General features: G+C 34.3%; 2 protein-coding genes across 2 annotated transcripts; one reads left to right on the top strand and one right to left on the bottom strand.

The window, feature by feature from the left end:
* Positions 1 to 17,240: 17,240 nt before the first annotated feature.
* On the top strand, positions 17,241 to 18,916 carry LOC140859808 (uncharacterized). Its single transcript, XM_073262369.1, has 2 exons — positions 17,241 to 17,547; positions 17,879 to 18,916. The coding sequence occupies exon 2, from the start codon at positions 17,886 to 17,888 to the stop codon at positions 18,873 to 18,875; it is 990 nt and encodes a 329-aa protein (XP_073118470.1). The 5' UTR covers positions 17,241 to 17,547; positions 17,879 to 17,885; the 3' UTR covers positions 18,876 to 18,916.
* A 116-nt stretch (positions 18,917 to 19,032) lies between these two features.
* LOC140859807 (uncharacterized WD repeat-containing protein C2A9.03-like) lies at positions 19,033 to 23,818 on the bottom strand. Its single transcript, XM_073262368.1, has 10 exons — positions 23,514 to 23,818; positions 22,784 to 22,955; positions 22,496 to 22,663; positions 22,312 to 22,398; positions 21,558 to 21,692; positions 21,352 to 21,462; positions 20,882 to 20,973; positions 20,667 to 20,772; positions 19,949 to 20,035; positions 19,033 to 19,783 (listed from the first exon to the last, which is right to left on the bottom strand). The coding sequence occupies exons 2-10, from the start codon at positions 22,922 to 22,924 to the stop codon at positions 19,370 to 19,372; spliced, it is 1,341 nt and encodes a 446-aa protein (XP_073118469.1). The 5' UTR covers positions 22,925 to 22,955; positions 23,514 to 23,818; the 3' UTR covers positions 19,033 to 19,369.
* Between the last annotated feature and the right edge of the window lie 1,571 nt (positions 23,819 to 25,389).

Genomic DNA, 25,389 nt, shown 5'->3' with positions numbered 1-25,389 from the left:
TCTTTTTTGTTGTTTTGTAATACATGCCACACTCTTCAATGTTCACCTGTATTTTCACTTCAGATTTGAAGAACAGAGGGAGTTTTTTAAAACTCTTCCCAGTTCTTGAATCTTGATCGTCCACTTTCGAGTTGGAAAGCCCATAAATTATGTTTGAAAAATCAGATTTCCTTTGATTTTCAGAATCCCAATACTTTTCTGCAGTATTTAAGATTGCAGCTTTGATCAGGTATGGAGTTTATAAATTCCTGATCTTAATTCCTAGTCATATCAGACATTTATTAGTTCTCGATCATCTATCTGTTTGGATACAATTGAATATGGAATTTTGGTATGTGTTTGGTGCCATGGAGCCCCGTGCTAAAAGTGACAAGGCTAAAAATAAAAATAAAATCTTGACTTATTTGTAAGGGAGGAGGCAACCTTTTAAAAATTTCCAGCACTAGAAAAGTTTCAAGACTATGAAATAAAGATTTACCATATGATTTGATATTTTTTAGTTGTGTTGCATTTCTAATTTTGTTCCACAAATGGGTTGCATATGCTCCAAAGCGATTAGTTGATCGACGAGCATCAGGGGAGAGCTGAATCATGGGTTCCCCAATACAAATTTAGCTTGGGAAGATATGTTTGCTTCAAACGACGGAAATGATCATCTTTTTTTCATTCTTTACTTAGCCAAAACCAGTACAAATGAACAACAGAGGTAAAATCAAATCCAGGTCTTGATGTAGATCTCGAAACTTATGGCAAGTTTACAAGATCAAAAGCTATCAAATGTGGAGGGAGAAAGAACTCTACGGTGCCGAAGGGCTCGATGAAAATAAATTAGATTGGAGAGATAATAACCTGAGAGGGTCCAGAAGCTTTCACATTGTGGAGAAATATGATTCTTTACTAGCAAGAATTCATAATTCCAACACAGGAAACACAGAGTCTTTTGAAGATATTAATTCATCCCACCAGTTTAAATCACTAGAGGATGATCATCACATTTCGGCTAAAGAATTTCTTATTATGATGCAATTTTATTTTATATAATTTTAGATAATAAATTTTAAAAAAATTAGTAAATAAATGTGATAGAGGAAGAAAAAGGAAAACAAAAAGAGAGAAAAAAAAAAATTTTAGATGAGAGTTATGTAAATATATTAATTACGCATAGAACCGTCAATTTGGGTTAGATCCGACGAGTCGGCCCGCCCCGCTACACAATTTAAGTGGGTTGGGTTGAAATTTTTTCAACCCAACTAAAGGTGGGCCAACCCGCCTAGGCCTGTGACCCGCATGGGTTAGCCCGCCGCGGGCCTGGATTGGCCCGCGGGCTTGAAGAATTATTAATTTATTTTTTTTAATTGTGATGTATGTATTTTTTAATTAAAGTTGTGAATTTTTTTGTATTAATTAATTTATATAAAATTTACACGTATAAAATCAATAATTAAAATTTGTATTAATATGTTTCTATTAATACTTATTTATTAAATGAAATTTATAATTAATTATAATTATTTTTATTTGTAATTAGTTAAGCCGCGGGCCGGCCCGCCTAACCCGCAACCCACCTTGGGTTGGGTTGAGTATTTCCATCCCGCCGAAATGGTGGGCCGACCCACCCTCCCGCCAAAAGGTGGCTTTTTGGTGGGCCGGCCCGTCCTGCCATGAGTTGGACCGTCTGATAGCTCTATTTTGTTCTGAAACCTAGTTTCGTTAATATACATGACTGAGAATGACTTTTCTATAATAGTTGTAGAAATTGAAGATTAACCACAAATACGATCACTCAAAAAACAATATCATATATCTCTCTTGTTTCTTATTCTCTTTTATTTATTTCAAATATTTTATTTTATTACTTTAAATATATATATATATAATTTTATTTATACTCAATTCGTCTCATATATATATACTTATTTATTTTTGACACATATTAACAATTTTTTTTGGAAATGTTAATTGGTAAAATACTTTCCAAATTTATTTTTATTTAATGAATACTTATATGATGTAAAATAATTATTGAAAGTGATCTATATATTTAATGAAAATATAAATTAAATATGAACATATTAATTAAAAAAAATAGTGAAATTATTAATTATCGCACAAGTCTATATATTTTGGAAAAAAGTGATTAAAAATGAAAAGAGAGAGTGTTTAATTTTAGATGATAAATTTTAAAGATATCAATAAATATTACAATTATTTTGAATATTTGGACTTGTTAATTCGATTATTATGATATCTTCTTCCATTTCCATTTTATTTGTTATTATGATGTAATTTTATTTTATATAATTTTAGAGAATAAATTTTAAAAATTTTAGTAAATAAATAATTTACATTTATTAAAAATAATACTAATTTAGTTAAAGAAGAAGAGGGAAATAATAAGAACAAGTAACGGCAGTCATAGAGGAAAAAGGAAAACAAAACGAGGAAAAAAAATTTAATTTAGAAAAGAGTAGTTAGAATAGAACATTGATAGATATTGCGTACGCTTTAGCTTTCCTCCACTAAGTTGAATAAACTATTTGTTTAAATTAAGGGGCCGTGTTTTATATATTTAATTTTTAAATATTTATACCTATATATTAAGTAAGAAGGCCTTATGGTTAGGGATGACAATTTTCCCCCGCGAGTAAAAATCCAAAACTGGACAGGTTTGGAGGAGTATTTTCGGGTATGAGTCCGGGTTCGAGGATTTTTAAAAATCTCCGAAACATATTGGGCGGGTATGGGGATGCTATTCCATCCCCAAACCCGCTCCGATAATAATAATAATAATAATAATAATAATAATAATAATAATAATAATAATAATATTTTAATTATCAAATTTTATTAAATCTAAAATATTATTTAAAATTAAAATTAAAAGTATTATTATTATTTTGTTTATATATATTTTTATACATTATATATAATAGATTCGTTTATGATAGAGTAGTTTTTTATAATATAAAAATATTATTTGAATCTCATTCATGTTACGTACACATATAAAGTATTTATATTAATCTAAATATATATATTATTTATTTTAATAAATTTAGAAACAATATATAATCTTAATAAATTTTTAATACATAGTATTTTCTTTAAAATATTAATTTTTATTTATAAAAATATTTTGAATTTAAAATATTTTTATTAATTTTAAAAGTTAGTATTATAATAAAAAATTTGACCCAAAATATTTTAGGTAGTTTATTATAAAATTGAATAATAATTTTTACATTCTTATATAATAAAATTTACTAATTCATATATATATATATATATATATATAAATAAAATTTATTTATAATATAGATAAATATATATATTTTCGGGTATGGGTATGGGAATGAGGACTTGATCCCCGCGGGGATGGATATGGGGAATCCCCGATAAAAATTAATGGGAATTGGGGCGGGTATGAGGATCGGATTTTAATTTGGGGACGGGGATGCCTTCCCATTGACATCCCTACTTATAGTCTCTTGTTATGGAATGCCAATAAATTAAAAATTAAAAAAAATGTTCTCTCCACTATTTCAAATTTTTTTCCCATCATTATGATTTAATTTTTTAATTTAACTATTTCTTTTCTTTTCATCTCAATTTTTTATTTAATATTTAATACAATAATTTTAATTGAAATATAATTTTATTATAAAAATAAATTATTTAGCACACAGTGTGTGCAACAAGTCGCTAGTATTAATTACACAGCAGTAAAAAAAATTAAATTTTTTATATAATTTTATGATATATATATATATATATATATATGTTAACAAAGGTGGCGCATGATATATTATACTAAGAAATCAAAGAAGAGGGAGTCGAAAAAAGAGGCCGGAGTCGAAGCACCCCAACCAAATCCATAATTTTATACGCCATTTCTAAAAATCACTCTTTCAATCATAGAAGATGATGAAACTGTTGAAGAAATTGAGGATCACATTTGGAATTTTGGCTACAATATTTTTGATCACGGCGACTGAGGCCGAGATGATTCATGAGGCCGCGGAAGCTTGGTGTGTAGTCAGAGCACGTGTCCCAAACTCAATTTTTCAACATACTCTAGATCAAATATGAGCAGCCGACAAGATGTGTTCTGATCCAACCAGGTCAACCATATTTTATGTCGGATTCATACGATAACCATGTGATGTACGTCTTGAGTAGTATGTTTCATGACTATCCCAACGAGCAAACCTGCGATTTCGGAGGCATTGGTCACATCACCTTCGAAAAACCACAACTAGTCGCTAGTTACAACAGTAAAAAAAAATTACATTTTTTATATAATTTTATGCAAGATCGTAATAAATTAAAATAAAATAAAATAAATACATTATATATATATATATATATATATATTAACAAAGGTGGCGCGTGATATATTATATTAAGAAATCAAAGAAGATGGAGTCGAAAGACGAGGCCGGAGTCGAAGCACCCCAACCAAACCCATAATTTTCTACGCCATTTCTAAAAATCACTCTTTCAATCATAGAAGATGATGCAACGGTTGAAGCAATTGAGGATCGCATTTGGAATTTTGGCTACAATATTTCTGATCAGGCGACTGAGGCCGAGGAAGTTTGGTGTGTAGTCAGAGCACGTGTCCCAGAGTCAATTCTTCAACATACTCTAGATCAAATATGTTAGACGCAGCCGGCAAGATGTGTTCTGATCCAACCAGGTCAACAATGTTTTATGTCGGATTCGTACGATAAACATGTGACGTACATCTTGAGTAGTATGTTTCATGACTATCCCAACGAGCAAACCTGCGATTTCGGAGGCATTGGTCACATCATCTTCGAAAAACCACAATTTATGTTTGATATCCCCAGTGCCACCATGCAGGTAATGGTAGAGAGGCCAAGTACGAAGAGTCAACCAAAAGATTATTTATGTAGTTGTATTAATAGCGGTTTCTGCATGTATCATTATTGGGGTGCTGCTGTTTTTATGGTCTCGGTACAAGAATTCAACCACCGGAAATGACCAAGCAGTATGCTGCAGATTGTCATAGGATACTTAATTTCACTTAATTAGGTCGTCGTTGTTCCAGTTATTATATCACCGTTAAGTTATGTCATATTTTTCACATGTAGTAGTCCGTAACCAAAATCAGTAATTAAGAAATTAATCATAATTACTTGGATAGAGTTCGGAAGCTCCGAAGGTGAGTTCGGAAGTTCCGAACAGGATCGGAAGCTCCGATGCAGGATCGGAAGCTTCGATGGTATTACGTCAGGCATGACGTGTGGCAAGATCGGAAGCTCCGATCACCCCTATCCGGAGTCAACAAGTGATATTTTTACACGTGGCAGATCAGGATCTTCGGAAGCTCCGATGGCAGGATCGGACGTTCCGATCGAGGTTCGGACGTTCCGATCGAGGATCGGAAGCTTCGATCATTGTCTATAAATAGAAGACCGAGAATTCATTTTCAATTGCCAATTCCGGATTTCCTCTCTACTCTAGTCGTATTCGAGTTGTTCTAGCCTTCCTAGGCTTGACCCGGGAGTCGTCGAGGCGTTCGATAGTCGTAGCAGAGTTGTGCCCAAGTTCTGGAGGCATCGACATCAAAGGGCTAACGACGGACGAAGGTATAACATTTGCTTCCTATAAATATTTAGGAGTATACAATAGCTTAGTTAAGGCTTTTAGAGCACCTTAATGATAGTAGTATCATTTGGCAGTGTAGAGCAGACTATAGGCGTGGACCTAGAGTTGGTAGAGCTTGCACTGTTTTGAGGTACGGAAGTACTGTTCGAGATATCCTGACTGAGTATGCATGTATTATGTGACTGCATGATTTATATGTCATTGATTTATGCTGCATTCATTTGCATACTGAGCTATCTCCTTCGAGATGTCTGTTGGTAGGGTTTTTCCCTATCCTGTTAGTGGTTGGACTTCCATCAATTTGGGTCCGGCACATCCACTTGTATTATGGTATGGGAGCGACCTCCGGAAGCGATGGCACAGCGTGCTACATACCAGGGCCCGGTCTGTCTCTGTTATCTGATCCTTGACCTCGAGTTTATAGGGAGTTCACTTTGCATGCATGTATACTCATACTATCGTACTGAGCATTTTATGCTCACGTCTCGTACTCTGTGTTTCTGGACACCCAATTCCATGGGGCAGGTTTGCGATTGGACGAGGCGGGTGGATCCAAGAGGGGCTAGTCAGTGGTTGACCAGCTGGACCTTCGTCTAGGTTTTATTTCTGTTGTTTTGAGGTTGATACAGCTATTCAATTTGGTTGTATATTAATTGGATAAATTACAGATTCCTTTACTTCGGATTGTATAATGTTTATGGTTTCCGCAGTTTATTCTGATATCTGTTTTATTAAGTTAATTGCATGTCTAAGCTCTGTTAGTAGGTGATCCGGGTAAGGGTCACTACATCACATATTTGTTTGTTTTTGTTTTTTCACTGCCTAATAAAAATTTATAGAGACAGTACTATTTACTTAATACGGTTTGCAAATTAGATCTCATAAAATTGTAACTCCAGATAACCTAATTATTTTTTAAAAAATTAATTGACTTTTTTTTTGGAACAAAAATGTTGTCAAAATATCTTATTTTGATTTTTGTCCTATAAACTTATATGTGCGATCAAACATTATCTATTCTATTCTATTATATAATTAATGTGATATCACACAAAATTAGTACGATGATAATATTGATGGATCAGTATGTCATGTTTTTACATACACACATGTATATTAAAAAATTTCATAAATTAATAATAGTTAAAGAATATATATATATTTACGAGAGCTGCTTCACATGGGAAAAATCACTGATATTTGAATTATATATTACTTATATATAAAATGAAAGAATAAACCAAAAATGGGCCCAATTTTTTTTTAAAAAAAAATTGAAAAGAAAAAAAAAATACACATTGGGCGCCAGCCCCAATGTTTCCCTGCACCCCTTGGGTGCAAAGGAACATAATTCACATATATATTTATATATATATATATACAATTAATGCAGCTAACCTAAAAGATTCATCTTCCATAACTGTCTTTTTATCAGCGCCAAAACCACAACCCAATGTGGGGTCTTGTCACAGCAACTGTGGGGCTGCTTTTGCGTATTGTCTTCGAGCAACAATAAATGCAAGGTATTGTCACATTTAATACAGTTTCGTATCTTATCTTATTATATATAAATAAAAGCAAAAAAAATAAACCAAGTTAACTCATAGTGTAGCTGGTAACACTTCCTAACCTTGGATGTAAGGTCGCGAGTTCGAGTCATCTATCATTTTTTAGTTTGATTTTAACGTATTGGGCTTAAGGAGCCCATTAATTGTGACAATACCTCGCATTTATTGTTGCTCGCAGACAATACGCAAAAGCAGCCTCACAGTTGCTGTGACAAGACCCCACATTGGGTTGTGGTTTTGGCTCTGATAAATTGGTTCTCCCAAAGAATACATACAACCAGTTTAAAAAAAGAAGACAATTATGGAAGAAGAATATTTTAGGTTAGCTGCATTAATTGGTGCAACCCAATTTTCGAAGACAGAAATACGTCTTCTTCATTCTTTCCCAATCTTCACCATCCTCTCTAGGATTCTTCTCACGGCACCCAGGTGGCTTTTAGGAGAAAACTTCTCGTGATAGATTCATGATTTTCCCCACTCATCAGGGCTGGGAGGCGACGGCATGTCCAGATCTGGAAGAGTGTAGTGCTCCTCCGCCACCCTTGCGCCTGCATTTCTGTGTCGGCGATGATGGAGCGTGTGGGTGAAGCTTGCGGCGCTTCCGGATGGAGGTGGTGGTCGATCTTCACCTCGCTCAGTGACAAGGACTGTGATGGTGAAGGGTGAAGCGGGCTTTGACATATTTGGATTGGGTTGTGCCGGTGAGAGCTTGAAAGGCTGAGCCCATGGCGGGGCAGGTTCCGCAGCGGCCCGGATGACGGTCGGGTTGGCCTGGTGTCGTGATGGAAAAGGTTGTGTTGGAGAGCGGGCATGGCTTATGATGTTTTGGAGGGAGGCGGCGGTGGCGGCATGGCGTGATAGTGGCGGGGAGGCAAGGGGTGGTGATGGTGAAGGAAAAGGGTGAAACGTGATTGGGGGATTATTGATGGGTGGGAGAGAGAAAGGGTATTTCAAATAAAAAAAACAAAAAAAAATTAAAAAAAAAAAGAAAAATTAGGTGAGCGCTAGCTGGGTTTCCAGCTCAGCTGGAGCCCCAAATTCCCCTGCACCCTCGGGTGCAAGGGAAAAAGATTCATATATATATATATATATATATATATATATATATATATATATATATATATATATATATATATATATAGAGTGATGTTCCCATGCACCCAAGGGTGCAGGGGAAAATGGGGCGCAAACCATTGTCATTTTCTTTTTTTTTTTAACAAAATGGTCCAAGATCGCCCCCCATGGCCGGCCGGCCGGCGCCGAATTCTAGCAAGTCCATAGGTGCATCTGACTCGCCTCGTCATGGCGAACAACATACTCAAATTTCAGCTCAATCGAAGTCTATTTGCCCGTCCAAATCAGCGTCTAAAACTCAAGTTTTTCGGTCGTCGCTGCTTCTCTGGCCATCGTTGCTCCGTTGGCTTCAAATCATACATCATCAGAATCGCCTCTTCAAGGCGCTCCAACTATCAAAATTTCATCCAATTTTGAGTTGAATTTCCCAGCCAAATCGTCTTCTGAAGTTCCGTTGACACTGTTTATGCGATCGCCGCCTGTTCTTTCTCCGATCCCAGCTTTTCGACCTCTGATCGACAATCGGGACCCCGATTTGGAATCCTCACGTCCAGACTCTTCCGATGACTCTACCCCCAAAATTTTCTAACGGCCCGATTGCCGAGAAATATATATCTACGTACCCGAGTCCCAACTCGCCTCTGACATCTGTATCTCCGGCCATTTAATCCAGCTCCGATGACGCCGTTCAAGCCTTCTCATGGAATGGGTGGAGACGTCGGTGATGGGGTTATGGTGATTAGTGATGGCGTGAAGGCGGGATGGGAAAAGGGTCAAAAAATGGCGTGTAGGGTCAAGGGTTTGGGGAAGGCCCAATTAAGTTTTAAAAAAAAGAAATTAAATGACATGCTGGCGCCCAATTTTTCGGGTGCAGGGGAACAAAATCCTATATATATATATGCATGATCCAAGATAATCATATCCCCCGTAATTAATTAATTTTATCCACGTAAGTTAATTAATTCGTTGCAATTTGAGGTTATGAATGACTGTTCTTCATTTGTTTGTCATTTTTATTGGTAAAGAGTATATATATTATTTGAAAATTGGGAGCAACGTTTTGCTTTTAAAAAATTGACATTATCAAGGCTCAAATGACAATTGAACAATTTGAGGCACTTTACATTGGAAATATTGAAATAAACTCCAAATTGTAACGAATTGAATCAATTATAATTATATATTTTCTTCAAATTTTATCCCTATTTAATATACTAATTTACATATCAACAAAACACTTTCGTATCCACAAAGCAAAGCAAGGATATAACAAGTTTTCCCATGCTTCATCCATACTAGTTACGGATCACACGCGTTGTGTGTGTAATATAATTAATATATGATATTAATTTTTTTTGCTCCGAAAATGTATGTGAGTGAGCAGTTAAATTTCCAATTGAAAAGAAAATAGGAGAAACTGTTGTGAAAATTTGTGTAACACCCGGTATTTTTAAATACGTGAATTCGCATGCATAATTAGGAAATTATTTATTTAAATTTTTAGATTTATGGGTTAAATATTATGTGTATTATTGGTGCATGATTTAAGTTATTTTTAAGCATTTAACCCATAATTAGTGATTTTTGTGATTTTAGAATTATTGCATTATTTAATCGCGTAGACGGGACAATGGACGGAAGAGATGACGACTTCTTACCCAAATTATTTTATGAGTATTTTTAGAGCCCAAAAATATTATTTTGAGATATTATTCCCCAAAATTTTTAGTATTTAATTTGAGTTATTTTAGGGGTCCGTTTTTACCCGATTTAAGCCAAAATAATGACTTTTTAATATTTTTAAAATTCCCTTGATTTGTAATTTCGGGATTTAGCTATTTATTATGTTAGGAAATATCTTTATAAGTTAGGAAATCTTTTATTTATAATTATATTTATTTAAAAGTTCATTTTTAGCCAAAATGAGTCATTTTAATGACTTTTATTAATTTATAAAAATTCCCTAAATTCATATTTCGGGATTTATGATTTAAATTCAGATTTGTAAATTTATTAGGGAGCTTTTAAAATATATTTTTCCTAATTATCTATTTTATTAAAAACAAATCAAATCCTAGTCTACCCAAGAATCACCTATCACACGTTTATTTCTCATTCTCTCAACCTAGCCGCCTCCCTCCCCTCTCCATTCTCCTCCTTCAACACAAACACCAGGGAAGCCATAGCCGTGGGTTGTTCAAGCTTCAAGCGTGATCGTTCTTCGTCTCGTCGTCCCGGATTCGCCGCTAACGCATTCGTCTTTTCTTAATCACGTTTAAGGCATGTTTTCTTCCACTTTTTAAGACCATATCAGTGGGTATATGTGTGAGTGTGTATGCATCAGATTATGTACTGTCCTGTTCGATTTTTGTAAGAAAATTTGGATTTTGAATGAACTATTCACGTTTTTCTGCATGTGTTGGCTTGTTCATGATGCATACTCATGTTTTTAATGAAGGGGCCGATCCAGGGCTGCTGGCCACGTCTAGGGTGATGTCTTAGGGTCACTAGGATTGAATGGCTTGCCTGGTTCGAGCCATGCATGGCCAGGAGAGGAGCTGGTTCAGAACAGGTCCTAGGGTGCGCAGGTTGAGCGATGTTGGGAGATTGGGTCGTTCTCGGTCCATAAGGTGTGTTTTAGACTGATTCCAGTTGGGTTAGAACCACAAGACATAGGGAAGGTAATCCAAGTTGTGCTCCGGCCAGGGGTGGCCGGAGCACGGCGGCAACAGCCGTGGAAGACTGCTGCTCGCGGCGGGTACGGGGGAATAAGGGGCTCACGGGTTTAGGGTTTAAGTGACGGGTCCGGGTCGGGTCTTGGGTCCGGGTCGGGTTTAAAATGTCACGGGTCACGTCAGTTAGTCCGGGTCTGGGTTTGGTGGTCCGGGCTCGGGTATTTTTATTTTTAAGTTAATTATGGGTTTAATTGATTTTGGGCCAAATTAATTAATTAGAAAATTATTTGGGCTTCCAAATAATTTTATTTGGGGCTTAAATAATTTAATTAAGTTAGCCCAGTGAATTTTTATAGGCTTGGGAGTCCATGGGAATTTTTGGGCCAGTCTCAGTGTAATGGGCCAGATTTAAGTAATGGGCTTGAATGTGTCTAGGGCCAGCAGTTGGATCAAACCATGAGAAATTTGCATGTGTCCTGACTTTATATTTAATTATTTTATGCATGAAAGTTATTTGAATATTTATATGACTATATGATATTAGAAAAATAAATTAAATATAAATGAAGGACACACAGTTTATTCAAGTACATGCATTCATAAAATTATTTTATGCAAGATTGAAGGTTTAAGGTTGAGCAAGAAAATATTTTATGTTGGAAGTTGAAGTAGTGTGACAATTTAAGGGGGATTCGTCCCCATATGATTGAAGGGCAGTTTACTGCCAATTTAAGAGGTGATTCGTCACCGGCCACGTACGTTGGTTTCCACGCTGATCAGTATTTAATGTATGATTTAAGGTTACACTACGGATACAACCATGCTATGTTAGAAAAATTAATTTGCTCAACATTGTTATGTATTATATTATTTAAGTTTATTTAAGTTAAGTTATGTTATGTAATTTTTTTAAGCATGCTCATTCATGGATATGTATGTATTAGTATTTAGTTGTTTTAAATTATTTTCAAACCCTTGTTATGTTAGCATGTTGGGCCTCTAGGCTCACTACACTGGTATGGTGCAGGTGAGGACGTTGAGGATGATGTTGTCCCCACCGGAGGCGAGGATGTATGAGCAGACATGCAGTGACCCCGTGACCGTGATAGATGTCTGAGTCACCTTGCATGTTTTTGAATATTTTAGCATGATACATTTTTATTATTTTTCAGTGGTTGTGAGTTTAGAATATTTTATTAAATATTTTCAGTGCATGCAGAATTTACTCATTTTTATTTTGCAGTATTTTTAATTAAATGTTTGACTCAGATGTTTATTTTATTTTAAAGAATGCATTTTTATTTAAGTATTTATTTGTTTATTTATTTATTTATTTATTTTAAAGCTTTTTATTCTGTGCATATATGTATATATTTTATTTAGTAAGTATAAAAAAAAAAAAATTTCCGCATATTTATTTATTAATTATAGAGTTAGGGTCGTTTCAATTTGGATGCAATGAAGGGGCAAAATTGGAGGAAAAAAAAAATTGGTGTCGTCACACCATACCAAAAACAACTTTTATAAAGGTTTCAAGTATTATAATCTAGTATAGATAGTATAGATTTCTAGGTACAATAAATATATCCAACTCTACACACACACAATTACAATTATACCGACACTTGGAATATTTGTATACTTCTTTCAGGTTAATTGTCGGAGACATTCACCCACATTTTCATCGACGATCCCATTGCCCGTTCTGTGTGGCATTTCTTTGGGGTCGATTGTGAAACAAGATGTTGAGGATTCCAAAACTCAAGAAACAAGTGCTAATCTATCATCAGCTTTTGATGATCTAGATAAAGCAATAATTGATGAGGATAACTCATCAAGTCAACCCTCCGCCTCTGGGGAAAAAGAGGAAGAGATCAATCTTAGGCCCGATACAAACAAGGGCAAATTTAAGATTGATACTAACTCATCTGTTATTTCTTCATTTCAGTTTTATCAACAAAGGTGGGAGAAATTAAGGAGATATCACAACTACCAAAATGGATTAAGGAAGCAGTCCAAGAAATATGGACAAATAATGACCATTTGTACAGAGGAGATGTGCTCAAGTTATACTTCTTTAGTGCAGCTCTAGAACCAACAGGGAAAGGATCACACGAGTCCTTTCATTTCATCAAGCTAAGGAGACCTGATATGAATAATCAAAGATTCATCAAGGATCCTGTATCTGAAAAAATACCATTGGTGTCCACTTTTGGAGAGAATGAAATCTCAACCAGGAGGGCATGGGGTATCTGGGTCTGTCTCACTGAGATGAATAAGGTCAAGTTTCCGTTCAAATTTTATCAAATTCGGTGAATTGATCATTCCTGTTAAATACAATGACAGGAAAAACTACTACTTTTGCGGAAGAACTCTTCGAAAAAAAGAGAAACCTTTTGTGGAACAACAAGATACCAGGGAGTAAAGAAACTCGCCGAAATTATTTTAATATGACTCATATCGGGAGATGGTCAGAAAATATCTGCCCAAAATATCCTAACCAAAAGGAGCCAAAATTTGAAAAAACCTTCAAACCCGAACGGATCGGAGGGATTTTTCCGAGACTAGCAAAAGTGGACAAGGACCACTAAAGACGCGCTTTCACGGGGGCCCACTTCAAAATCAAAAGATGCCCCGACAAAATTAAATAAGGCATGTGAGGATAATACAGCCAAAAGAAAGTGGCAGACATGTGACTCATCAACGAGTAAAAGATGTCATAAATACTTCAAAACAGCTGCCATCAATAATGACATAAATAATTCGATACATCTGTAAGATTCCCTGAAGTTTCTCGGTGAAACGAGTGAAACTTCAGCTATAAATACAAATAGTTGAGAAAGTTGACGACATCGATCATTTCCTTCAGTTTTCTTATAAATAAAATTATTGTAATATTTGTCTTTCTACGTTTGTATTAAGTTTATGTAATTTCATGTATTTCAAGAACAAGACTACGATGAGTAGCTAAACTAGTTATCTCATCCTCTTCAAAGGAGTTGATTTATGTAATAATATGTTGTCTGAATAAATTTTCGAAGCTCTTCCCTATCATGTTATTTTTATTTAAAAATTAAGCTTTTACTATACGCCTTAAGGTAGAAAACGAAATAAAGTTGTGCTAGTTGTTGCTGAAGAAATCTGTGTCAGAAACCATCGGTTGCGATCGCGTGGTTCGGTTGTGAGGAGCAACCATTAAAACCCGGTGGACATAACCCGGCAACAGATGGTCAAAGAGGTAATTTTATTTAATTTACTTACGAAAGCATGATGAGCTAAAGTTTATTATTAATAAATTGGGAAATAATGGGCAGAATAAGTAATATTTAGTTTCAAGGACATATTCGAGACACTTTTTAATTAATAAAAGATATTTTTAGGATACGAAAAACAAAATGGATATAATTGGCTCGATAATGAAACTATAAGGATATATTTAATAATTATCCCAATAAATAAGGATGCTTTTCACAAACAACTCATTTAAAACACGTGTGCATGATAATGTTGTTTTATGATGGATTTGTCATTTGATATCTGTATCAAATTTGAGATAAATAATCTATAACTTATAAGCACTGCTATATTGTTTATTTATGCTCTAAATTTCTCCACGAATTAAAATAAATTTTTGATTGATTATAATTCAAAAAAAATTCTTAAGAAAAAAAAAAAGAGAAATTGAAGATTTTATAATTAAATGATGATATATATACAGTTTAAAAACCAACATTTTCCAAAGTTGAAAGATTTGGTCCTACTCATTAGTGGCTAGTGATATTTAACATCACAAATCAATTATTAATTACTGACCGTCGGTGCAATAACTTTTTTTTTTTTTATGTGAAATTGATTTATTTTATCCAAATAAATTTATATTTTTTTTGTCTTATTAAAGAAATGAAATTAGGCTTTCTAAACCAATCCTAATTTTAACTATTGATTCATCATACGTGTTGTGATCGTCCATAATAAACAATGAATTGTAGACACGTACGACTCTTTTAATTTGTAAATACAATATATAATAATTATTGATTTGAATTTCAATATACAATATTTATCTATATTATATATTGATGGAAATCTGTTAATGATACTTTTAATATATAAAAAGTTATCCCAAAATTATGCAATATAAATTTATTAAGTCTATTAATTCATTTACATAATATAAAAATCTCACATAGTATATAATTTCTAAAATTATTCGAACATGGAGTTGCAAACAAAAACATTTGAAAGTATGAGTAGTCATATATATGTCTCGATCTTATTCTCGGCGTTTCGCGAATTTTATTGCACATTCTTTTGCTTGTTTTACTAGTTTTTTCTTGTCCTCATTCGTGTGGGAGCATGAAAATATTTTATTTTGGTTGGTCAATCTTGTAATGAACTCTACTTACCATATATAATAAAACTACAAGTTTTACCTTAAAAAAAATTTATGATTTATGTTGGTATAATTGATTAGCTAAAAATTGTTAAAAATTAAGCCGAAATCCGCGACCCAAGTTATTTTTTTATGTGGTTCAATTATTTAGGATTTTTTTGTATATATTTATTAAATCAAATCTAGAAATTGATTTTTTTAAATTATCCACCATTATTCTCTCTTTTTTTGCCTATTATAATATCTTTTCTTCTCATTATGATGGTAGCAGACAAGTAATATTCTACTAACTATTATTGAGTTAACTGGCCAACTAGAAATTAATTATCAATTGAAAAAGGGTCGGTTATCTAAAAATCTTGATGGTATAAGAATTTATAACTACTTTACAATGTTGATTTATATTGTAATTAATTGCAACGACCTGCCATGCGATGCAGATAATGTAACGTTTACACGGAAGTTACAGATTTTGGCGAGTAGGGTTATATACATAATACACTCGCCACACGCAATGCATTTCGTTTTTTTTTTTTTTTTTTATAAATAAAAGTTATATTTTTTAAAAATTGAAATGATAGGAGATAAAAATAAAATATAAAAAAATATTATCATAATATAGTGAAATCATATTGTCAGTTTGACAAGTGGAAGATGATTTAGACAAATCCAAAATTACGCAATGATTCCATATATTTTTATTATTGTGTTTTTATTATATACACAATAAGAGATAAAATCACAATTTAAAATTTTAAAATATATAATATTAATTTTCTTATTAATCGGGAACCATAAAAATTGCACATAAAATTGAAGATTTTGTCTAAAGAACGAAAAAAAAGAATTATGTGTTCAAAAAAGCAGAACGAAAAATTTTCTGATTAAAATTTTCATTTGGTCTTGCAATTTCACTAAAAAGGCCCAGAAACTCAAAGAATTGGGCCCAAAAAAAATTATATATCGACAACTGTGAATTAGGATATAATCAGACCGTGTGAAAGGAAGGGATGTAGACCTCAATTTACCTCTTAAATCAAGCACAAATGCATTATTATATGATAGAATTAGTTGGCGATTTTGAATTTGTCAATTCAAAGTAGATGCGCACTTGAAGAATGATAATTTGATTCCTTTTTTTAAGTATTATTTTAAACAAATTTGTCACGCATAGTTTGTCAAGTACAATTTACCAAGTTAATATAATTAACATGCTAATAAGTTAGCCTAAAAGTTTGTTCAATAGAACAGAAAGATAGTGGTAAAGGGAAACAATGGACAATAAATGAAGGATTTTAAATAGGACTGTCTTATTGACACACACAAAAAAAATTACGATAAAAAAACATCCATTTTTCATTTCTTATTTATAAAAAGAAAAAGTTGAAAATGGGTTTGTTATACTTGAGCTTTATAATTAAATTTCAAACTCGAGACACCAACCTAATTGACACATAACCTAATTGACACATAACAAAATTCTTTTTGAGAAAAAAAAATTATAATATTTACATTTCCTTTTTTCTAAAAAAACAATCTGGAAAATAATTTGTTATATTTGAACTTTTTAAGTCTCAAACCCGATACTTCAACTCAAATTCGAGACATTGGTACCCAAGCTACAAATCATCTATTGAAGTTTTGCATTCGCCCACCCGGATGTTGTGAAATTTATGCCGCTTATGTCGCTAAAGCAAAGACCCTTTTCTTGAGAAAATTTATAATAATGTCTCCCAAACAGTATAGTGGGGAGCAGAAACAAAAACAGTGGAGAGGTGTCGACGTAAGAATTTCTTGATCTATAAGAGCCATGAGAAAGACACTATAAAGTGTTGTTTGTCTCCATAACGTTTAATAATATTAAAATCTAGAAGACTAATCAAATGTAGTTTCTGTTCAAACTTTATCAGATGATTAAATCCAATTTGCATTTGGGTTGGTCTGAAAAGTCGAATTTATTTGGCGTAGTCAAACATTGAGCTTTCTTTAGCCCTTGACATGCCACACTCTTCATTGTTCACCTGTATTTTCACTTCAGATTTGAAGAACAGAGGGAGTTTTTTAAAACTCTTTCCAGTTCTTGAATCTTGATCGTTCATTTCGAGTTGGAAAGCCCATAAATTATGTTTGAAAAATCAGATTTCCTTTGATTTTCATAATCCCAATACTTTTTTGCAGGATTGACGATTGCAGCTTTGATCAGGTATGGAGTTTATAATTTCCGATCTTAATTCCTAGTCATATCAAACATTTATTAGTTCTCGATCATCTATATGTTTGGATACAATTGAATATGGAATTTTGGCATGTGTTTGGTTTGGTGACATCGAGCCCCGTGCTAAAAGTGACAAAGATAAAAATAAAAATAAAAATAAAAATCTTGGAATTTTGGACTTACTTGTAAGGAAGGAAGCAGCCATTGAAAAAATTTCCAGCACTAGAAAAGGTTTCAAGACTCTGAAATAATACCATATGATTTGTTTTTTTCCAGTTGTGTTTGCATTTCTAATCTTGTACCGCAAATAATTGAGCAGACAAAGAATGGGTTGCATATGCTCCAAAGCGATTACTCGATCGATGAGCATCAGGGGAGAGCTGAATCATGGGTTCCCCAATACAAATTTAGCTTGGGAAGATATGTTTGCTTCAAACGACGGAAATGACCAGCTTTTGTCCATTCTTTGCTCAGCCAAAACCAGTACAAATGAACTCAGAGCCAGCAGTTTCACTTTGCCATCCATTGATGATGATCTTGGGACCACGTATTTTGTCAAAGCATTGGATTTGATCCCAGATATCCAAGGGACAACAGAGGTAAAATCAAGTCCAGATCTTGATGGAGAGCTCCAAACTTATGGCAAGTTTACAAGATCGAAAAGCTATCGAATGTGGAGGGAGAAAGAACTCTACGGTGCCAAAGGGCTCGATGAAAATAAATTAGATTGGAGAGATAAGAACCTGAGAGGGTCCAGAAGCTTTCACACTGTGGAGGAATATGATGCTTTACTAGCAAGAATTCATAATTCCAATACAGGAAACAAAGAGTCTTTTGAAGATATTAATTCATCCCATCAGTTTAAATCACTAGAGGATGATCACATTCCGGCTGAAGAATTTATGAAGAATGAAACTGGGATGGAAGAATTATCGGATCCTAATAAAGGAAATTTCTTCCCAGTGAAAGGAGAAAATACGCGCGAGTTGGGTTGGAAAAGGAAAGCAGCTGCAAAGGGACTTAAATCACTTGATGTTTCAGCCATAGAGTTCCCCGCCATCACAAAACTGAGACAGTGGAAACAAGCAGAAGGGCAAGTCTATTCCCCTAGAACTTATGTAACCCCAAAGTTTGGAAGCTACAACGACATGAAAACCAAGAAAACAGTCGAAGAAGAGAGTGAGGAAGACACGGTATTTAGTCCAGAACTGTTGGCTGCCTTTGAAGATTGTGTACAACAACTACAAATAGAAGAAGACAGCATTCTCTGCTACATGGATGGATATGTGAGGATGGATAATGCAAATGGAGAATAATTGAATTTGAAGCAGATTCCCAAAATAGTTGAGTGGAGTTTCATACATGCTTTTGTATCATATTTATAGTAGTTGATGCATACCTTATTTCCAATAGCAAAGAACATCATATCAGACAATTGGCTTTCGCAGTACGGAAAGTAATGGATATAAACAATGAACACTAACATCGAGTAGTATTCTCTCACTAATAATTCGGAAAAGGTATGAGTACAATTGAATTTGCCATATACACAATACATTGTAACGTTTTTCAGAGGAATTGAGACAAGGATTTCATGTAATGCCGAATCAAATTGCATCACGGGCTTGTTACACTCACTTCTCTACCACAAGTAGGCATTATTTGAAAGCATGTCCTGTTGGACGGACAGAGGAGCAGCAGACTAAGAAAGAGGGCTTCTAACCCTTGTCTTGCAGAGGTGAACAAGGTATGCCACCTGCCTTTTTCACCAACACGGCATGCACGAACTCACGAAAGAAAACCAATTTATTCATATTAACGCGTCAAGGTATGAATAGTTCCTGCAACGATTGTACTGAAGGAGGCTACCATAGGTACGATCCCACACCCCAATGAATAGGCAATCTGTATCAGGACTGAATGAAACTCCAGATATCTCACCAAAAAAATCAATCTCCTGCTCTTTATCATATCCATTATTCACGTCATACACATGAACAAAATCAGCTGGTTCAGCCATCGCCATAAACTGCCCATCAGATGTGAAACGGATGGAACGAATAGCACCAAGATTTCCCTTGAGTACAGCAATAGATTTAGACAGCATCCGCGCATCCCATACACGACAAGTCTTGTCCTGGTTCCCAGTGGCAAAGGTGTAACCATTGGGATGCCATGCAGATGCAAAAGAGAAATCCAAATGCCCTCGCATGTGCGCAATAGCCTACAAACAAGAGGAGTTAATATAACACAACCAAAAAAAAAAAGCATGAAAATAATTACCAACAACATTTTCTAAGCCACAGCAACGTGACCAGAAATTCCTCGTAGAACCTTCTCAATACTTGTTTTGCCCGACTGATACAACTTCCAGAAGGAAAATACTAACCTTTCCAGTTTGTGAATCCACCAGCATCCCATCAGGATTGTCCCCAACAATAGCAATTATTTTGCCATCTGGACTTAGAGAAGTATGCTGCAAATAAACCAACAAAGAACTACCATTTCACATATCTTGTAGTAAGAGGAATCCGCCACCCATCGAGAAAGATAGAAAAATAAGTCAAAACTAACCAATCAACTATATCCAACAAAAAACTCCTCTATTTACCATTTACCATCAAGAAATTAGGCAAGGTCTGCACAGTTATTGCACCACAGCCATCTAGACTACTAAAGATGGAGAAAACTCAATGCTTCACTAGTATCTTCGACTTCAAGTGAGCAACTTTATCATTAATTTTTGCCTAGGATACGATGGCAGCACAAACTGAGCTTAAAGCTTTGCAAACATGTCGATTGAACATCCAAAACTCACAAATATAATAAGTTCAAGATAATGGATGAAGTCAATAATCTTGCCCCAGGTCATACCCCTCGAAATATCTAGCTTCCTCTAGCAAAGGATGAAGGAGTAACCACATGGCTAGGGGCCCTAGGCTATGCAAAATAACATAAATTGCACTCAAAGAGGTGACTATAATGCCAGCTCACGTAGCAGAAGCAGATCAGCTTACGCGACAAAAAATAAACTGTCATGGCCAATCAGAATAAAAAAAGGGGAATGTTGTCAACTTTATAAGCATTTTCACAAAATCAAAACTTACATTTACAGGCCATGGATAAGAGAAATGCTTAACAAGCTGAAATCTCTCCATATCAAAATCTCGCACGCCACAGTCGTTATTGGAAGCAGTGAAATGAACAGCGCCACTGATAATTATTTAAACCCATTAGTAGAGATGGTAAGAACTGCCAATGCTGCAGCACATTAAAGCACACAATAGAATTTGCTTTGATATTAAAAAATGAAAAAGGTCACCTTGGACTGCCATAGATATCAATTGCATTTGTGATAGCATTATCGTCATAAGTTGTCCTCATACAAAAGCTAACCCCAGGTCGATCGAGATACTACATCAATCACGAAATAATCAGTCACAGTTTGAAAATAATATCCAGCTATCAAGAAGCAGCAATTGGCAAACACAGTTGATATTTTGCACGATACAGAAAAAGTTAAGAGCATAAGTGACCACAGGGTCAATTAGCATCACTTCTACCTTTACAAGGGCGAATGAAATAAAGAAAAGGAGACAACTAGCTGAAACAGAGTTTCATCGGAACTTCGATCAAATCGCGCCTTACTTAATAAACTTGTTTCTATCAATGATATTATACAAATAAGAGGAAAGGGTACGCTACAAAATTGATCTAAGGCAACACCATACATCATCTGAAAAAACACATACTAAGTCAAACATTAAAAATCAATGAATAAGGAGAATATACCTTGCAAATAAGCTCCCCCTGGAATCCCCCAGCAATCAACAAATTGTCACGGACGGCAAGGGTGCTTACTTGTGTATGAGTAAATCCTTCCAGCAAACTTCCAGGATGTTTCTAAAACAAAGATAAATTAGTTTAGCTGTCATAATTCCCAGGAAAAGAAAAATAAACATAAGCGAAAACAATAAGATCAAATCAGATATACACACCTCACGAGGAGCCACATGACCAGAAACATTAAGAACTTCGGTCTTTTTGGAACTCAATGACGACCAATGAATGATTGAGTAATGCGACATAAGGTAAACATCATGCTTTGAGGTTGACCAAACCAGGTTCCTCAACTGCAAAGGCAGACAAGACTCATGAAAATTTAAAAGTTTACTCCACATCAACAATGAAGCAGTCAAGAAGCAACCAGAATACGTTTTCAGTAACATTACATTCTTAGAGGGTAATTTTAACTTGGATTACATCATACTTTTTTCTCAAAACACTTTTAATATCATATCATATAAAACAAAGTCATCATTGATCACATCACCCAAAAATTATAGAAAAGATAGGCATGTGAAATGAAGGACTAAAAAGCATTAAGATCAGTCAAATCATTGGCCCTGATCCTAGTAAGTGATGAAACTGTTGAGAATGATGGCCCTGAAAGGTTAATAATCAATTATTCTTCCAAAATCTTCTCACTTCCGATCTTCAAAATCTTAGCAGAACAATCAATTTATGACTTCAAACTCACTTAGCTCTAACAAGAAATCCATTAGTGCCCTTCTAGACAAATAAAAGAAGCACATCTATTTTCATCTTGCTTAAGGCATTCAGATTATCTATTTGGGTTGATAATGCAAAGTGAAAGACTAAGTAGGAGATTCTATTCACGGATCAAAAGCTTCAATTGGTAGTCATCGGCAGGAAAAAGAGAAATGCTAGGAGAGGAAAATGTCATATAACCTGAAAATGAAGAATAGTAGATTTGACAGATCTTGTGTTCTGCCAGAACTCATAATATACTCCACCTTTTCTTGTAAATTTGCATTCCTGTTAAGTCAAAAGCAAAATGTGCAAACTTTATGCACCAACAAGTGTTACAGAAAGAGTCACCACATCGCTGCAATCATTTAAAACTGACATTTACCTTTTCTGATCCCTCTCCAGACTGGGGTATATTTTCGTAATTCTTATACTGTTCTAGTCTAGTCTGCCTATACTTCTCCCGGGATATGCTTAGCCTCTCCCATGGAATGCCTTGGATGTCCTTTCCCTTCCGCGCCTCAGCAGCAGAAGTATCTGTAATCTTGTTGTCCTAATTTCACACATCAGTTAGTTTGCATCATCCATGTTCAATAGAAAACGAGAAAAGGAGAACTTTTAAATCAACAACATATTATTGTGCATGCAAGATTTGTGGGAAGATTGAACTGACCAAATTGTCATATTCATCCTCCTCTTCCTCCTCGGACTCCGAATCTCCCATTAAACGACCAGCAAAATACATATCTTCTTCTACTTCACCCATTTCATAGTCAGCAGCTGCGTAATCCATTTCTTCCTCTTGAAAGGACATTTCCAAGTATGAAACTTTGATGGCTAATTAGCTGCACCACATGCAATCATGACATTTTTAAATGGATAACATTACTCAAATGTGGAAGGAAACCCACAGACTTCAAAGAAAACTGAGACCTTCTCATATATGGAATGGATAAAGTTTTGAACTACTACCGAAGACAGGCCCAACAACTCACAAGCCACTAAAGGATTATTGAAAGAAAAGAGCTATATGGAAAAACAAATTCTATGTTTAATCCTGCTGTTTCGCGGCATACACATTTCATAATCAAAGCAAGAGAATCCCAAGAACCACAAACGACAAAATAAAAGAAATTGCAAAATGAAATTCATGTTCGGTATGAAAAGTAAAGATCTTTGTAACCAAATTAAAATTTAAAGACTCGGAAGTTAGCAAAATGGAACAGAGATCCAAGGGGAAAACGCATAGGGAGTACTCTGCCCTCACAATGGAACCCTAGGTACCGAAAAGCTAACAAATTGACGAACACAGCATTACCCAACAAATCCACAACACAGAAAACATAACTGTATGGACTTAACAAAAAAAAGGATGGCATAAAAATCAAAACTTCAATTCTAACCTGCAAATCCTGTTGATTGATTTATTTACAACGATATATTGAATTGCCAAGCGAAAATTACAAGAAGGGAGTCTCCGGACTCCGATCGAAGAGCTTGGGTCCAAGTCTCTTCGCCTTCGATCAAATTCAGAGATGATGATCTATGGGGCTCAATTCAGAACGCCAAAATCATGATATACGACAACAAGGAGTTTTATTTTTCTTTTTTAATTGTCGATTTTGATTGCGGTAAAGAAATACAATAATTAGGTTTTGATTTGTGCTGTTTTGGATGTGAGGAAAATCTTCACCGCATTTTATATGGCTTAAAAAACGAATTTAGGTAAATACAAGGTAATGATGTGGGAAACTAGATAATGTAGAAATTTTTTCTACAATTAATTTTCTTAGCCCCTCGTTTTTTTCATTTATTCCCAATTAACCACCCAAGTTTACGTATTCCCTTTGCCACTGTTATGGGCTAGATTCAAGTGTCCCCTTGATTAATTCTTGCAAATTTCTGCGATCTTTGCTTCCGAGGCATTACAAGGCAATGTAAATAATTTCTAATATTTAGAATCCAATAAATCATTATGTTATATATTACTTATTTTAATAAAAATATATCCGAATGGTTTCTAATCAATTTGGTGAAATTTTAGTTAATTTTTTTTTTTTACAGAAATGGTCAAATCATCATTTTTTAAACTTCAGGCATCGTTCTGTACACCATATTACTAATATATGTATTTATTTATTTTACATCAATCAAATCATTAATTATTTATAATACATCAATCAAATCATTGAATTTAAATTACTATATTACCCTTTATAAATAATATAATTTTTATTTTATTTATTGTTTAAAGGACAAAATAATCATTTAACATTTTTATATAAAATTTAATCAATCAAATCAAATAAACTATAATCTATCAATCAAATCCAATACTATTTTAAATATCATTTCTTATTTATTTTTTATTACATTATATTACTTATCTATGTATTACTTATACTATCACTCAAACCAAACGGTGTCTAATCTCAAACTTATATCCAATATCTCCTCACTTATCTATTCTTATTATTGTTGTTCATATCAGTCCCTCCTAAAAATAATATAAAATTTAATCAACATAAAACATTGTGTATTAAAAAAATTTATATATATACAAGCATCAAGCATCGCATACACGATACACTAGTAACTATATATTAATCAGTTACTAGTGTTAAATACATAATAGGGTAGAATAGAATATTCATTCATGATAATTCATTAAGTTGCATGGAGATAGTACAAAAAGAATTCCTGTGCAAACAATCAAGCAAATAAAACACCATTTTGAACACTACTGTTAGTAACTCAAATTATGTTCACACTTGTCGATATATGATAGATAGTTTATAAATTAACCTTTTGAACTCGATCCAACGTTATAACTTGGTAGTTGAATCAAAATCTTAGAATTTTTTCTGACCCGTGATGGATCTAATCAACAGTACTGACTTCAACCAAACAAACACCGGCTGATTGCATGCTTGAGAACTAAAGGTGATTTTCTGTGGTTTCTTGAGCTAGAGGTTGGTCCCTTGATCAAGAATGAATTTGAGTCTTCTTCAATAGGCCGGTACGTGATCAAAGTTGGCCGAGTTGTGACGCATGTATGTATTTGATGCGGTGTTGTTTGTTTCCTCCCACGCTGCCAGGAAGTATGTAGTAAGAGTGGTGTCAAGAATGATGAGCAAGTTAATTGATGTGTGCCATTAATTTTTTTCATATAATGGTTGGATGCATTGTATATTGGCCAAACAATTTGTTAGAGCTGAACTTGAATGGGGCCTCCGTAGAAATCTACAAGGAGATGAAACTTGAAATTTATAGCAAATG

The sequence above is a fragment of the Henckelia pumila genome, chromosome 4, assembly GCF_033568475.1.
Source record: "Henckelia pumila isolate YLH828 chromosome 4, ASM3356847v2, whole genome shotgun sequence".
In the NCBI taxonomy this organism is placed as follows: domain Eukaryota; kingdom Viridiplantae; phylum Streptophyta; class Magnoliopsida; order Lamiales; family Gesneriaceae; genus Henckelia; species Henckelia pumila.
The sequence above is the reverse complement of the archived record's forward strand: the minus strand, read 5'-3'. Positions and strand labels throughout refer to the sequence as shown.

What these genes read in the sequence shown, in the direction of transcription:
- LOC140859808 (XM_073262369.1), top strand. Translation starts at nt 17,886, where the DNA reads ATGGGTTGCATATGCTCCAAAGCGATTACTCGATCGATGAGCATCAGG.
- LOC140859807 (XM_073262368.1), bottom strand. Translation starts at nt 22,924, where the DNA reads ATGTCCTTTCAAGAGGAAGAAATGGATTACGCAGCTGCTGACTATGAA. An exon ending in CTACTATTCTTCATTTTCAG is followed by an intron (nt 21,693 to 22,311) that starts GTTATATGACAT and finishes CTGCCTTTGCAG; the next exon opens with TTGAGGAACCTGGTTTGGTC. An exon ending in TGGATTCACAAACTGGAAAG is followed by an intron (nt 19,784 to 19,948) that starts GTTAGTATTTTC and finishes TCTTGTTTGTAG; the next exon opens with GCTATTGCGCACATGCGAGG.